The sequence below is a fragment of the Vipera ursinii genome (genome assembly GCF_947247035.1).
Source record: "Vipera ursinii genome assembly, chromosome: 7".
NCBI classification, from domain to species: Eukaryota; Metazoa; Chordata; class Lepidosauria; order Squamata; family Viperidae; genus Vipera; species Vipera ursinii.
In genome coordinates this window covers 65,661,415-65,677,502 of record NC_139521.1, presented here as the reverse complement: position 1 = coordinate 65,677,502, position 16,088 = coordinate 65,661,415, and the positions used below count along the sequence as shown (strand labels likewise).

General features: G+C 41.3%; 1 protein-coding gene across 4 annotated transcripts in view; it reads left to right on the top strand.

Moving 5' to 3' along the window:
* AFF1 (ALF transcription elongation factor 1) overlaps positions 1 to 16,088 on the top strand; it is a 161,504-nt gene that overhangs the window by 119,666 nt on the left and 25,750 nt on the right. For all 4 annotated transcript variants that reach the window (XM_083367562.1, XM_083367560.1, XM_083367559.1 and 1 more), the window contains 3 exons: positions 3,079 to 3,133; positions 3,552 to 3,589; positions 11,078 to 11,237. In XM_083367562.1, coding sequence (XP_083223688.1) covers positions 3,079 to 3,133; positions 3,552 to 3,589; positions 11,078 to 11,237 — 253 coding nt within the window. The remainder of the gene's footprint in view (positions 1 to 3,078; positions 3,134 to 3,551; positions 3,590 to 11,077; positions 11,238 to 16,088) is intronic.

Here is a 16,088-nt window from a genome sequence, read left to right as displayed (position 1 = left end):
GGACAGCCAGATACATATTCATAGTTTTGGCTTCTCATTCAAACCTCTCTCTCAGTGGGCTTTTTGTTCTTTCAATAACAGGTTTTTTTTAGTAACATGCAGGATACTTTTCTTAAGAAGCTGCCTTATAGCAATTTGGGGACATCTAGCCTCGAGTTGTTTAAACTTGCTGAGTCCATTCTGCCTAGCGTTGGCAGGAGTCAGAGCTACGGATTTTTGCATGCAAAGTGTGTATAAATTTCAACGGCTTTGCTTATCTTCTGAAGGAGAAATAATGATAGAAATGATGAAAAGAACATTAAATCCCTTTTCTTTCATGCTGTAGTACAGAAACAGTTTTATTTCCTTGATTGATGTTGGTGAAAGCTTGTGTGTCTCTTAAATAGTCTTTATTTATATTTATTTATGGTCAAAAATAGTTTGGGTACAATCAATGTTCAGCACAAAAAAATATCCCCACTTAATAACCTAGCATCTATAAAGTATCAAGATTATAAATCAGCCATTCTGCTGAAACATATTTAACGGTCAACCATGTACACATTTTTATTGTAATGACAGATCTGATAAGAGATTGTATGATGACTTGTATTATACAATTAATGAATTGTATAATGTTTTACTATTAATTTGGTTAGAAGGGGTATTAATAGAATGAGTGTCTGCATTATGGCAGCAATGTAGGAATTTCTGGATGGTTGCCTCTATTTCTCTGACTGCACATATAGACCAGTCTATTTTAATATGGATACATTGCTAGATTTCCTTTCCAGAGACATTGATGGTAAGACATTCAGCAGGAGAAGTGAAATTTCTTTGATGTGAAGCATAAGCAGTATTAAATAATAATGTAAAGATTCGTGGACTGGCTTTTTCCCATCAAATGATTTTTGATGGCTTATATCTTAATGGCCACGACCTGACTGTAATCTTAACCTTCTCAGAAGCTGACCTGAAAATCTAAAATATGAAATGTTGTTTTCAGGTTTTTTTCTTCCAAGAAATATAATCATACAGGATACTTGAGGTCAAAGATCGAGATGAAAATCTCTGTTTAAGTCAATATTTGAAGCAACCACACTCTATTGCAGAGGGCCATCATTCATTCCAAGTGTAAACAATGGGAATACATCAGAGGGCCTGGAATACAGCTGTTAATATTTTTAATGAATAGTTTCTAGTGCTGGGAATCTTTATGGAATCTTTATAACCACCTGAAAATTCTACGTGATTTGACTGATTTTCTTGGCCTTAAAAACTTTAAGCGTCACCCGTCTGTAATTGTTGTCCAGTGGACAGAAAACGTGTGACTTGGATACAGATGGATAGACGTTCTTCTGTTCCCTCCAAAATGTTGCTGTGTGTGTGTGTGTGTGTGTGTGTGTGTGTGTGTGTGTGAGAGAGAGAGAGAGAGAGAGAGAGAGAGAGAGAGAGAGAGAGAGAGAGAGAGAGAGATTGAGATTTTGTGTGAGTTTGCCTACATCTCATCCATGTGTGTTTATGGACCATTCTCTTTCTTGATAATATCATAACCTTTGCTTTGATATAAGGTATAAGGTCACAAGATACTGAAGCAAACATTTGGTTGATCCTATTTGAACAGGGACTTGAGCAGACAATCGTCCTTGGACATCCAGATACTATCCTGAGACACACCAGTCACTGTTAGATGGAGGAATGTTTTAGCCACCACCACAACCTGTGTATAGGAATTGACTTAATTGCCGACGTAAGGCCCACAAATGCTACATGCAAGGCTTCCCCGGAAATGCTGGGGAACTCGTTACTTGCTCTTCAGCCAAAATTTGACTACATTCTAGCCACTCTAGTAATTTCCAAATACAGGGCACACAAAGCTTTTTTCAATCACACACAGTCATGTGTGTGTATGTGTGTGTGTCACCCACAGGATTGGGGGAAGAGGTATACTTAACAAAGACTGCCAGCTGGCAAGCTTAAACAAATAGATCTTATCTAGAATCTCTAATCTCTCGTGTTTTTATTTGGATTTGTTATCCATCACTTGTTCTCTTGGCTCTTAAAAGTATTATTTGTTTGGAAACAAACCACTGCCAGGGATCATCCCCAAAGTGGTCAAATTTCCGCATTTTGAGAACAGTTCAGTATAGCCTTCAGTTTCTGTGGATAAATGAAAAAAACAACACATTGAGCACAACGTTGAAGTTATTGGAAGGAACAAAGAACCTTTTAATTATATTTTTCAGAACTGAAACCCAAGCATCTTAGGGTGATATTTTAATGATTTTTATTTTAACTCAGTTCAGCTATGCATTTTTTTTTGAAGTTTTCCTACACGTCACATTTAGATTTTCATGATTTTACAGGCAGCTTTGAAAGAGTTAGAGTTTTAAATGTAATATATTTTCCTATTCACTAGACAGGTACTATTGAATTAATTCTCTTAATTAATTAAAACAATTTATTTTCTAATTTTATTTATTAATTTGTTCTGTTACATATCATTAAATTGTTCCTTTTCTCTCAGTTGCTCACAGCTGTTCTCAAAACGTCAATAAATGAAAGCTAGGTTGACTTTAGACATTATGACTGCGTTTCATTTTATGACAAGCTTTAAGTAGCTTATTGTTGTGATTAATTTTGCGCATTCTGTTTTGCCTGTCAGAATTGTTACAATATCTAGGAATACATTACTGAATCACATTTGTAGGAGCATATTTTGTAGATTTTCTTTTATGGCATGTTTTCTTTATTAGGCAGTGAGGAGTGGAGCGTGAATGTCTCTTGCTTTCAAGAACATGTGGTTGGGTTAGGGTTTTTGTTTTATTTTTATTTATTTTTTGCAGTGCAAATATGAGATTTGTGTTCCATAAAGAACATTTTCTGAAAAACTACTGTGTCCACCATAATTTGCCTAGAGCACTTTCTATACTAAACTGGGAAGTTTACAAAGGTAAAACTTTTGAATCTTGACCTGTGAATGTTGCATACGAAAGCCAAGGTTGTTGCATGACAATTAAGCTTGCATTTGCCAAAATAAATTTATGGTAGTTCCAAGTCTGAGTATTGATCTGCACTGATGACGTCTTTGCCTTTCAGAACACTGCATAAAGATCTAGAGATCAGTGACAGTGAAGACTGCGACGATGACCAAGTCAGTATTTATCTCTCTCTCTCTCTCTCTCTCATATATATATACACATATTCAACTATGAATCAGTCTTCCCCAACTTTGTGTACAACTCACAGAATTCCTGCCCTTTGTGCTGTGCTAGCAAAGCATTTTGAGAATTGTAACATAGTACAATTATAGGGCACATGGTTGGGGTAGATGAGGGGTAGGCAACCTTGGTTCTATGACTCGTGGACTTCAACTCCCAGAATACCTGGGAGCTGGCTCAGGAATTCTGGGAGTTGAAGTCCATGAGTCATAAAAGAGCCAAGGTTGCCTACCCCTGGGGTATACTAATCTTTCCAATACAATAGAATGCATTTAAATTTTTCTGCAGTTGATTTTTCCATGTGGCCTGGTTAAACTAAAACTTTCTCTTTTTCATTTCCCTTTGTATCAGGTTTCTGATAAACCGTCTTCCTCATCAACGCCTCCAAGGTACAGTTTCTTTATGAAGAATAAGAGGAAATTGTGGGAAGGAGGCTTGATTGTAAACATTCACTATGTGTAACTAGAAATTTCTGTAGAAGTATTCAGAGAGTAGGAAAAGTTGAAAGGGACAAGCTAAACTTTTCACAGATATTTGTAAAGCTGATTTGAAACCAACATAAGTTTATGTTGCTTTCCAAGTTTATTTAAACTTGGAAAAATACCAAGTCACGTTGCTTGACCTCTAGGCTTGATAATAAGAATGAGCAAAACAGTATTTCCTTAATAACTTGTTGAACAGCCAGTTTGCAGATGTGACAGTAAATATGATATGAAGTACCATTTATGGGACGCAGTGGCTCAGTGGGTTAGGACACTGAGCTTGTCCATCAGAAGATCAGCAGTTTGGCGGGTTGAATCCCGAGTGCCGCGTAGCAGAGTGAGCGCCTGTTACTCGTCCCAGCTTCTGCCAATCTAGCAGTTCAAAAGCACGTAAAAATGCAAGTAGAAAAATAGGGACCACTACAGTGGGAAGGTAACAGCGTTCCGTGTGCCTTTGGCGTCTAGTCATGCCGGCCACATGACCACGGAGATGTCCTTGGACAAGCGCTGGCTCTTCGGCTTTGAAACGGAGATGAGCATTGCCCCCTAGAGTTGGAAACAACTAGCACGCATGTGCGGGGGAACCTTTACCTTTACCATTTATGTAAGCTGGTATCAGCTCCGTGGAGGAAAATTAGGTCATTCAAAACAATGCATATTCAAAAGTATACTCATTATTTTCAGAGCCGTCTCAGATATTGCTAAGTAATCTAATCTTGCCTTGCTGTAAAATATGGTTTAAAAATCAGGATCCGCTCTTAGATAATTTTTCTTCTCCCTGCCTCTTCCAGCATACTATCCATTTCATTCCTTGTGGGCATTAAGAGAGGGTTTTTTTTATTGCAAATATACTGAGCAGTGAACACTGGCAATATAGTAGTGAATCCACAAGGTGAAAGAGCAGAGGTTTAAACCAGGGGTCCCCAACCCTTGGGCAGCGGCTGATTACTGGGCCGTGAACTGTTCAGAACCGGGCTGTGGGAGGAGTGAGCACGCCCGCATATCCCCATTGCACGAGCAGCAGGCGAGTGTGCGCACAAACACTCCATTTGCACAAGTGGTGGGAGGACTTGCTGGCCAATTACACAAATGGAGCTGGGCACTTGCCGGCCACTCGCATGGAACCATCCCATCCGTCCCCTGCCCCCGCCCGTCCACAAAGCCGGAAAGGTTGGGGAACTCTGATCTAAACCATTTTTTCGCAGAACCCCTCTAGGTCTTCATGCTGTGTGGCCTTGCCTCCTGCTTTGGGGTTGCAGCTTAGGGGCAGCATAGAAGCATTTTGCTAAGCAAGTCTTTGCTTCCTCTTTGGGAAATAAGTCTCAAGGAGATAAACAAAACAAAACTTTACACACACCCCGAAAAGAGGGGGGGGGAAGCAATGATGTTTAATTTTACTTTTTAAATGTTTTTTCACTTAGCTTTTTAATATTAAAATACAACTTTACAATGTGGAAGGAGACAGACTGCAGAAATGTCTACTCTGTGAGGGGGAAAACTTGCATAGTTGGGTATACACGTATGATACTTTGGTAATCAATCATACAGACAATTCAAAATAAAATAACAATGCTCTGAGTTTATTTATTTATTTATTTATTTAGTTGCATTTATATACCGCCCTTTCCCTGAGGACTCAGGGCGGTTTACAGGGAATTAAAAAATCCACCATACAAAAGTTAAAAAACCAAATTAAAAAATATTAAATTGACCCTGTACACTTAAAACCCCAATTAAAAATTTCTCCTCAGCCTGGGCCCAAGAGCTCGAAGAGCCAGGTCTTCAGGCCCCGGCGGAATGATCGGAGGTCGGGGGCAGTTCTCAGCTCCACCGGCAGCTGGTTCCAGAGGGCAGGCGCTCCCACTGAGAAGGCCCTATCCCTGGGTGTCACCCGCCGGCAATCTCTTACCGGCGGAACCCTGAGCAGACCCTCCCTGTGGGAGCGCACTGGGCGAAGGGCGTTTGATGCCGGCAGCAGGTGTTCCCTCAAATAGCCCGGACCCAGGCCATGTAGGGCTTTATAGGTAATAACCAGCACCTTGAATCAGTGAGTTGACCACAAAATGTGGATTTTTCTTGTCGGAATCTCAGAAAATATGCTGAGAGTGGGCATAGATTTGGCCATAAATTTCAAGACAATTTACCCCCTTAGGCAAGCCTGTAAATAATATCCAAACACCTTATTATAGACGTGCTGGATTTTAGCGTGCACGCACATACACACTGCAAGATCTTTGTTCTTCAGTATATTTATTTTTACATTCTTTTTCCTTTAAGGGCAGTATCTTAACGAATGAATGACATTCTGCCTAGCAGCTTTACATCCATATGCAAATATCTTCCTGGCTTCCAAGCCACAAAAAACTTATCAAGTGCTCCACTGCTTTTTCTTTTATATATACTGCTCAAAAAAATAAAATAAAGGGAACACTTAAACAACACAATGTACTGTATTTAATAGTAGGATGTCTTATCTTCTGTTCCCTTTATTTTTTTTTTTGAGCAGTATATTTCTCTTAGTTTGTATTAGTTTTTTTTATCTTTCTGTTTTTAAATTTCAATACAAATTATCATTAAAAAATGGGTTGGGGCATAATTTATCCAAATATCAAGTAATTATTCAACCTCCAGGTTCAAGTGGTTTCTTAAGAAGAAGCTCAAGCAGCTTTAATGCTGTAACACTGACTGAGAATAACTGAACAGTGTGGCTTATTTCTCAATAATGTTAAGAGTGAAGCTAGCCCAGTATCTGTGACTCTCAGCTGCCCTACACCTCAGCCTGAGAAGGCAAAATATTGGTTGCCTTGGCAATACCAGGTGGAGTCTTAAATTTAAACCCTGGGATATATATTCACATAGATACAGTTTGATTTTCATAAAAAGCAGTAGGTACGTTTGTTGTACAGGTAGCCTTTGACTTACAATTGTTCATTTAGTGACCATTTGAAGAAAGTGACTTATGATCATTTTCACACTTAACAACCATTGCAGCATCCCCATGATCACGTGATCGAAATTCAGATGCTTGGCAACTGGCACGTATTTATGACAGTTTCACTCTCTCAGGCTCCCATCACCTTTTGCTATCTTCTGACAAGGAAAATCAGTGGGAAAGCCAGATTGACTTAACAGTCGTGTTACTAACTTAAGAACGGCAGTGTTTCACTTAAGAACTGTGGCAGGAAAGGTTGTAAAATAGGGCAAACTCAGTTAACAACTATCTTGCTTAGCAATGGAGATTTTGGACCCAATTGTGGTCGTAAGTTGAGGACTACATAGAACACCTTCATTTTAGTCTGCAGTAAAGTAACTAACCTACTTGAGTTGTATCCATAAGCCTTCTTTGAAAAAGCTAAACCTGCGTTCGAGAAGCCAGGATGTCATCCCAATAAATACATATAACAGGGCAAAAGACCTTGAAATTTTTTTTTTTTGCCACAACAGTAAAAGCTTTACAACTAAACTGTGAATCTGAAGTTGAGGGTATTTCTCTGTAAAAATTCATTTCTGCTTACTAGAAATATAAACGCTGTAAGTTTTGAGGAGCATCCTTTAGGATAAAAGTATCGATTCCAAATGCAGATCATTTTTTGGCATATTTCCCAATAAGTTGTTTAAGTAACTGCTAATGTTGTGCTCCATGATGCCTGAACTCGACACTAATAATTACCTTGTCCCTGAAGCTGTTACATTCTTCAACTGTAGATCTGGAATTGGCAGAAATCATGTCTTTAAGCAAGGCAAAAATTCACTAGGGTGGGCAAAAAGTTTAAAAAAAGAGTTCATTTTTAAGAAAATTTACATTAGAAAAGTATGTGCACATTTATAGCCCTCCAAAGAAACCCACACAGCCAAATCTTAGAATAAAAAAGGAGATTATGATTTAAATATGGAGTGAGGAGGAGGAAAAAGTTCAAGTAGTTTGATATGGGAAGTTCAGAAACAAGCCATTAATTATATTGAAGTGAAGTGATAGGTTTGGGTTGAGTACAAGGCATGTTTCAACATGTAAACCTTAGATAGGAGCATTTTCAGCTAATTTGATATTCTGCTAGGCATTGCTTCACTTGTGCTAGTCAAATGCTTGCTATTGTTGGAAAAATGATCATAGCCTGTTTTGGACTGTGTGTTGGTGTGGATGTGTATAAAGTAATTAGTTCATGCTGCGGTTTCTGATCATTTATCATAACGTGACAAATATGGATAGTAAAGTTCTGGCTCGGTGGGTTTCACTCTGAAGGGTCTAGGATAGGGGTAGGCAACCTTGGCTCTTTTATGACTCATGGACTTCAACATAGTCCATGAGTCATAAAAGAGCCAAGGTTGCCTACCCCTATCCTAGGCCCTTCAGGATTGCCTACCCCTATCCTAGATCCTGGCTCAGGAATTCTGGGAGTTGAAGTCCATGAGTCGTAAAAGAGTCTGAGGTTGCCTACCCCTGGTCTAGGACAACTCGCCCCAGCCAACTTGCTACGGGACAAGAATTACATTAATATCAAAGAAACAGTGGAATAGAATCACTAAAGAAAGGATGAAAAGAGTGGGACAAAAATGAAATGCGAATGATAAAAATTAAACTGTTTTTAACAATTATTTTAAATCGTTAAATTGAACTGCTGAATTGTCTGTCCCATGGCAAGTTGGCCCTTGGTGAGTTGTGTCTCGTTCCGTTCATTGAAGCTTCTCCCTGACGTAATCTAGCTGAACTTACGACTATGACTGGAACCAGAATTTTCATTGCTGCAGAAGGCAGTTGTTAAATGAGTTTCACCGATGGTATTTCCTTTTTTTCCTGCCAAGCGTGTTAAGCAAATCACTGCAGTTGCTAAGCGAACCATATGGTTGCTAAGCAAGTCTGCCTTCCTCTGTTGATTTTGCTCATCGGAACTAGCAGAGAAGGTTGTAAATGCCAGCCACGTGACCCTGGGATGCTGCAACCATCATAAATACATGCCTGTTGCAAAACACCCGAATTTTGATCATGTGACCATAGAGGATGCTGTGATAGTCAGAAGTGCGAGGATTGGTCCTAAGTTACCCTTGTAATGCTGCTGTATTGAATGGTCACTAAACAAAAGTTTGTCGGTCAAGGACTACCTATAATACAAATACCATAGGTGTGAATCAGCCCACAGCAACAGTTTACCTCCTCAAATTGGCATCGTTTCTAGAAATGATGAGTAATTAAAAAAAGGTAAAGGTTTCCCTGTCAGGTCAGGTCTGACTCTAGGGCACAGTGCTCATCTCTGTTTCGTGGCCAAGGGATCCAGTGTGTCCAAACACAATTTCCATGATCATGCGACCAAGGGACATGGAATGCTGTTAGCTTCCCACCGAAGTGGCACCTATTAATCTAATAGGTGGAGGCTAAAACATATAAAGAACGGTTGCTGGAACCGAGTATGTCTAGTTTAATGAAGAGAAGGACAAGGGGGGGGGACATGACAGCAGTGTTCTAATATCTCAGGGGCTGCCGCAAAGAAGCAAGCTATTCTCCAAAGCACCTGAACGCAGGACAAGATGCAATGGATGGAAATTAATCCAAGGAGAGAAGCAACCTAGAACTAAGGAGAAATTTCTTGACAGTTAGAATAATTTATCAGTGGAACAACCTGCCTCCAGAAGTTGTGGGTGCTCCAACACTGGGAGTTTTTAATAAGAGATTGGCCAGCCATTTGTCTGAAATGGTATAGGGTTTCCTGCCTGAGCAGCGGGTTGGACTAGAAGACCTCTAAGATCCTTTCCAACTCTGTTAATCTTCTTGCATTTGCATGCTTTCAAACTGCTGGGTGGCCACCAGCTGGGAAGGCCTCTGGCTGCCAAGTTCGGCATCTTTAATCACTGAGCCGTCGCTCCCCCTATGTAATTATTTAGCATTGAAAGTACTTATTATTAAAGTACTTTTTCCCATTATTTTAAATGTATATTGACTGGATAAAGAAAGTGTTAGAAATTGAATGTTGTGCTTTTACTCCCACCAAGTACTGACGGTATATTAGGAATAGACGGTATATTAGGAATAGAGCAAGTAACATGTGCTCACAAACACACATGCTCTGTTAAATATGTGCTGTCATGAATGAAGGCCTATTCATCTGCTCAGTGACTGCAAATCCTTCAGGAAGAAGAGAGGCTTTAAATCAGCGGTATAGCACATTCTTTGCATGTATGTTTCTATACCTGGCACTTCAGATTTGAAGGACTGGAAAATTCTTCTTTGGATAGACGCAGAGGCTAGATTGCTCTCGCAAGAATGCAAATCATGCAGACTTTCTGGACAACGAATTTCCTGCAAGATGTGGGTCTAATTTTGAATAAGTATGTTTTAGGATTGAATTTTAAGCAGACAAAATCTATTTCTCGTATGTTCACACACTGAAGAATTTTTCTTTGGAATAATACAGGATTGGGAAAAAGGATAATAATAATAATAATAATAATAATAATAATAATAATAATAATAATAATAATAATAATAATAATAATAATAATAATAATAATAATAATAATTTAATTTCTATACCGCCCTTCTCCCGAAGGACTCAGGGTGGTGTACAGGGCAAATACAGTAAAAATACAGTGTACAAAAGTTAAAAAAGAATTAAATAATACAGCCCAATTCCAATAAAATTAATACAGTTAATATTAAAATACCCCAAACCCATCAGACCAGGCCGGCTTGTTCAGATGAAAATAGAAGGTTGCATACATACGTATGACATTTTTCTTCAGGAAAATACAGGTAGTCCTCAACTTACAGTGATTTATATAGTAACACTGAAAGTAAAACAGAACTGGAAAAGCGACCTGTGACCATGTTTCACCCTTATGATTGTTGTAGCACGCCTATGGTCACATCAAAATTCAGATGCTTTGCAGCTGGGGTTGGTCTGTCCTGGGGTCACGTGATCACCTTTTTCGATCTCGGAAGCATTGACAATGAGGAAGCCAGATTCATTTAACGGTGTTACTAACTTAACAACTGCAGTGATTTACTTAACAACCGTGGCGAGAAAATTTGTTAAATGAGGCAAAGTTCACTTAACAGTTGTCTCGCTTAGCAACGTCCTGGACTGCCTGCGGTATGTTTTGGCAATTAGTTTTAAAAGCATTCAAGTCTCCTTATGTTGCCAGCAGTTATATCATTCCAGCAGCCTCACTATGGCAATCTCCCTCTTTGTCGTTGCGTGTACTTTATTTTTAGCCATGTCCTTCTTTAGTCTCTAAAACCTTCGTTCTTGGGTCTTCGCATTGATTGGTGAACAGTGGTGTCACATTTGTAAGTTGTGCTGATTGAACGGTTTCGCCTCACAGGGCCGTGTCAAGCGGGAGAGGAGAATTCAGAAAGACGATCCGCATCCATTTCTAATTTTACCCCCTGGTTTTGGTTTGCAGTGCCCCGCAATCGCAACCTGAGAGTGTGGCATTGGCTCATTCCAGCAGTGCAGAGTCTGAAAGCACAAGTGATTCAGACAGTTCCTCCGATTCTGAATCAGAAAGCAGCTCTAGTGACAGCGAAGGAACTGATCCTCCAACAAGAGTCTCGACGCCTGAGGTACAGTGTCCATTTTCTAAATGTGTCCTCTCTATACTCCGGATCAGTGTTTTTCAACGGTGGCGTGCTGGGTGAAGAATTCTGGGAGTTGAAGTCCACACATCTGAAAGTAGTCCCGGTTGAGAAATTTAGTCTAGACCAGGGATAGGCAACCTTGGCTCTTTTATGACTTGTGGACTTCAACTCCCAGAATTCCTCAGCCAGTCTTGCTGAGGGGAAAGGGAGAGGTTTCCGAGCTGAGCCATGCTGGCTCAGGAATTCTGGGGGTTGAAGTCCACGAGTCATAAAAGAGCCAAGGTTGCCTACCCCTGGTCTTAGGCCAGTGTTTCTCAACCTTACTATCTTCAAGACATGTGGACTTCAACTCCCAGAATACCCCAGCCAGCCATACTGGCTGGGGAATTCTGGGAGTTGAAGTCCACACTTCTTAGAGCTGGCAAGGTTGAGAAACACTGGTCTAGACAGTGATTTCCTTTTGTTGATGTTTTTCTCCCTCTTTGTACAAGAACATGTTGGAAAACTATTCTTACCATTTCTAGATAGCTTTGCACCATCTCCTATTTTCTACACTATCTTTGGTAAGCATGCAAGGCCAGCACATATTACTGTGGCTTCCACATGGAACAATCAGGACTTGCAGCTAGAATTTACACAGAAGGAGAGAGAGTTAATGAGTTTTCCTTTTCCTGATTACCTCCCTCCCCATTCTTCCCCCTCCCCCAAAAATAAAAATAAAATAAAAAATGCTGCAATACATCTCCTGGCTGTTTGCCATGCCGATCAAGAATTATAGCATTTGCAATCCAACAGAACACAAGGCCAGTCATTTCAGGAAAACTGCTGTAGTTGATGGGAAACTGCCAGTTCCTCAAAAAGAGTTAAATATAGGGTCAGGGTATTAATCAGTTATTCTGGTGCCTTTTCATTTGTCGACTGAAATAAGGGAAATTGGAAAAGACTTGTTTTTCATTGACCAACTGAACACTCTGCAAACTTTTTCCATAGGTAAATAGAAGAGGTAGGTAGTTGTAAAAAAAGGTAAAGGTTCCCCCGCACATATGTGCTAGTTGTTTCCAACTCTAGGGGGCGGCACTCATCTCCGTTTCAAAGCCGAAGAGCCAGCGCTTGTCTGAGGACGTCTCCGTGGTCATGTGGCCGGCATGACTAGACGCCAAAGGCGCACGGAACGCTGTTACCTTCCCACCGGAGTGGTCCCTATTTTTCTACTTGCATTTTTACGTGCTTTCGAACTGCTAGGTTGGCAGAAGCTGGGACAAGTAACACATGGTTATTAATTCAGAAATGTTGCTAACTGGGGTTGGTCTCATTGCACAAACACACACACACACACACACACACACACACTCTTATCATGTGGAAGCATTCTTAGTCATCCTCTGAATATAACTGTAATGGCCTTCAGGTTTTGGGTATCCCCAAAAGATCACCTGAACTTGGATTCCAGTATTTGAGTACTTGGAGTCCAGTATTTGGATTCCAGTATTAAAGTATTAGGATTCATATATTCCAGTATTTGAGAGGAGAATGAGGGGGTCCACTTATTTTCCAAAGCACCAGAAGGCAGGACAAGAAACTATGGATGGAAACTAATCAAGGAGAGAAGCAACCTTGAATTAAGGAGAAACTTCCTGACAGTGAGGACAGTTAAACAGTGGAACAGCTTTGCCTTCAGATGTTCTGGGTGCTCCATCACTGGAAGTTTTAAGAAGAGACTGGACAGACACTTGTCTGCTTGACCAGGAGGCTGGACTAGAAGACCTCCTAGGCCAAAGGTGTCAAACTGCCAACCCGCAGGCCGGTTGCATCATACAGAGGCCACGCCCCCCCCCCCAGCTCCGGCAATTGCAAAAAAAAAAAAAAAGTTGCGATACGTCGTGACACATCACGTGACGTGGCGAGTTTGACACCCGTGCCCTTCCAGTTCTATTCTGATTCTGGGTCAAACCCGAATCTGTGCGGGGTATGTGGGTTACTCAGCACCCCAATTCTGTTCCTAAATTCGTACTCAAGCCCTTTTATCCTCCCTGTTTTGGTTGTTTATGTTTGCATGTAATAGACAGCACAGTGTTTATTTTTCACTTTCAAAAATAACCCTTTGAGAAAAGTTTTTAAAGTTAGTTAAGAATTTGCATGGAACATTCGGTCCTTGTAAGCAAAGTTCTGCCTCCTCCTGCTATTCCTCCCCCCCCCCCCGGACTTGGGTGGGCTCCATATAATTTTACTTGGCTTGGTTTCTTCACTTTTGGAGACTTCCAGTGACCTACTTGGAAAATCAAAATAGGAAAAAGCACCAGCTTTATAATTAAAAGCAGGCCTAGGTTGAAACGATTTCAGGAACAGAAAGAAAAGTTGACTTCATCATCTCTTGCCCTGTTAGAATAGCACCATGTTGAAGGAATTTTGGATTGATGCACAATTTTTTTTTGTAGAGTACACTTTTTATTGTGGACACGTAACATAATTTTTGCCAAGTTAGTAATTCTATATCTGAGCTACCCTACTTTGGCGAGAAATGAATACGATTCTTTACACGTAGAAAACTAGTTGGGAACAAATATTCTAATGTAGAATTCTTTTATTGGGATTTTTATATGCTTTATGTCTTTTTTATATTGTATTGTATTTGGGGGGTTTTTTCTCTTTTTAATTGTAAACTGCCCCAAATCATATACTAGAGATGGATGTCCATATAAATTAAGGTTATTAATTTAACTAAATAAGTGCTTAAAGTCTTAACAACACGCAGAAAGGAAATGGAGGTGGGAGGGGAAGGAGGAAAACAAAAATTGGATTCATAGTTCTTCTATTTGACAATGGATGAGAGAGCAGATTCCTTCCTCCTGTTCTGAAGAGGTCTCCTTCTGTACGATGGTTTTAGGCAGACATGTCAAACACAAGGCCTGGGGGCCAGATCCGGCCCGCAAAGTGGTTTCATGCGGCCCGTGAAGCCAACCTGGAAACAGTGAGGGAACGGCCCCCACTGCCTTGGCCCTGGCCCAGAGACCCTCCTTCTGCCAGAGACCCTCAGATCTGTCCCACTCCTACCCAGGCCCCCATAGGCACCCTTGATGCGAACGATGTAGAGCTGGCCATGCCCACCCAGTAGGCCATACGCACTCTAGCCATGCCCACCCAGTAGGCCATGCCCACCCCGGGCACACTCACCTGGCCCCTTCAGGGCAACCGCAATGCTGATGCAGCCTTCAATGAAATTGAGTTTGACACACCTGGTTTTAGGTGTTCCGGTTAATGGGAGACACCAAAAGATGAGATTCCTTTCATCTCAGCATGTCTGGCTTAGTTCAGTGCAACACTTGTTTTGCCGCTGTCTTTCGCAGCACTCTTTTCAAAGTGGGAAAATGTCCTATCTGTACACAAATCACTAGTCTACAAGGACAGATTATTTATCTAGGGTCTGTGCTCTTCAGGCAGAAATTAGGTGTACAGCTCAGCCCTTCTCTTCTACCGAGCCTCCGCGCTATCAGCCCCCTCTACCGCAAAGATCCTGCAGGAGAAGGGCAGTGTGGACAACTCTGGGATCTGGCAGGATGAGAGCTGTGAACCATAAACGCAAAGCTTTCGCTGTGTCCCTGCATAACAGATACAATGCCCTTGCTGTCCTTAATAGGGACATTAAGGAAACAGGTCAAGGTAGTTGTGATGACAACTCAAATAAGCAGGGGACCATGGTCCGAGATGAACTTGTTTTTGACAGGGAGAAGTGCGAATCAGGTATTACACACCAGTCATGCAAGAACAGAAAGGCATCCAAAAAGAGAAGCCACCTTCTGGTTGTGATTCAATTATAAGGGATGTAAATTTAGGAAAGGATACAGAGGTTTCAAAAGAGGTCAGGTGTCTTCCAGGTGCTACTGCCAGTAGGGACAAGAAGCATATTTTTAAAATAGTCAACAATGCCAGCAATGACTGTGATGTGGATGCTATTGTACATCTTGGCACTAATGATCTGTCCCAAAAGGATGTACTCTGTGTGCAGAATGATTTCCAGAGCTTGGGGCAGGAACTTAGCAGAATAGGCTGTAGGCTTACTTTTTCAGAGGTTTTACCAGTGTATAAGGAGCAAAATGGAAAAGGCCAGCATATAGCAGAATTTAATATGTGGCTAAAGGCGTGGCGTAAAGGAGAAGGCTTTGGTTATATTAGTCACGATGTCTGTAGCTGGTCCAATGAAAAAATGTACAAAAGAGCTGGTCTGCATCCATCCAAGAAAGGGACTGAGTTACTTGGCAATAAATTCACAGCTTTTCTGGAGGAACATTTAAACCAGACATGTCAAACACAAGGCCCGGGGGCCGGATCCGGCCCGCAAAGTGGTTTCATGTGGCCCGTGAAGCCATCCTGAAAACAGTGAGGGAACGGCCCCCACTGCCTTGGCCCTGGCCCAGAGACCCTCCTCCTGCCAGAGACCCTCAGATGTGTCCCACTCCTGCCCAGGCCCCCATAGGCACCCTTGATGCGAACGATGTAGAGCTGGCCACGCCCACCCAGTAGGCCATACACACTCTAGCCACGCCCACCCAGTAGGCCACGCCCACCCAGGCCACACCCACCCGGCCCCTTGAGGGCAACCACAATGCTGATGCGGCCCTCAATGAAATTGAGTTTGACACCCCTGATTTAAACTAAACAACGAGGTCAGTGAGTTAATTGATACAGAACATCACTGTCCCTGGCAATCTAAGAAAATAGGGGAAGTCAGGCAAAGTGCTAGGCTGCATTAACAGAGGGATAGAAACAAGATCACGTGAAGTACTAATACCACTTTAAAATGCCTTGGTAAAGCCACACCTGGAATACTGCATCCAGTTT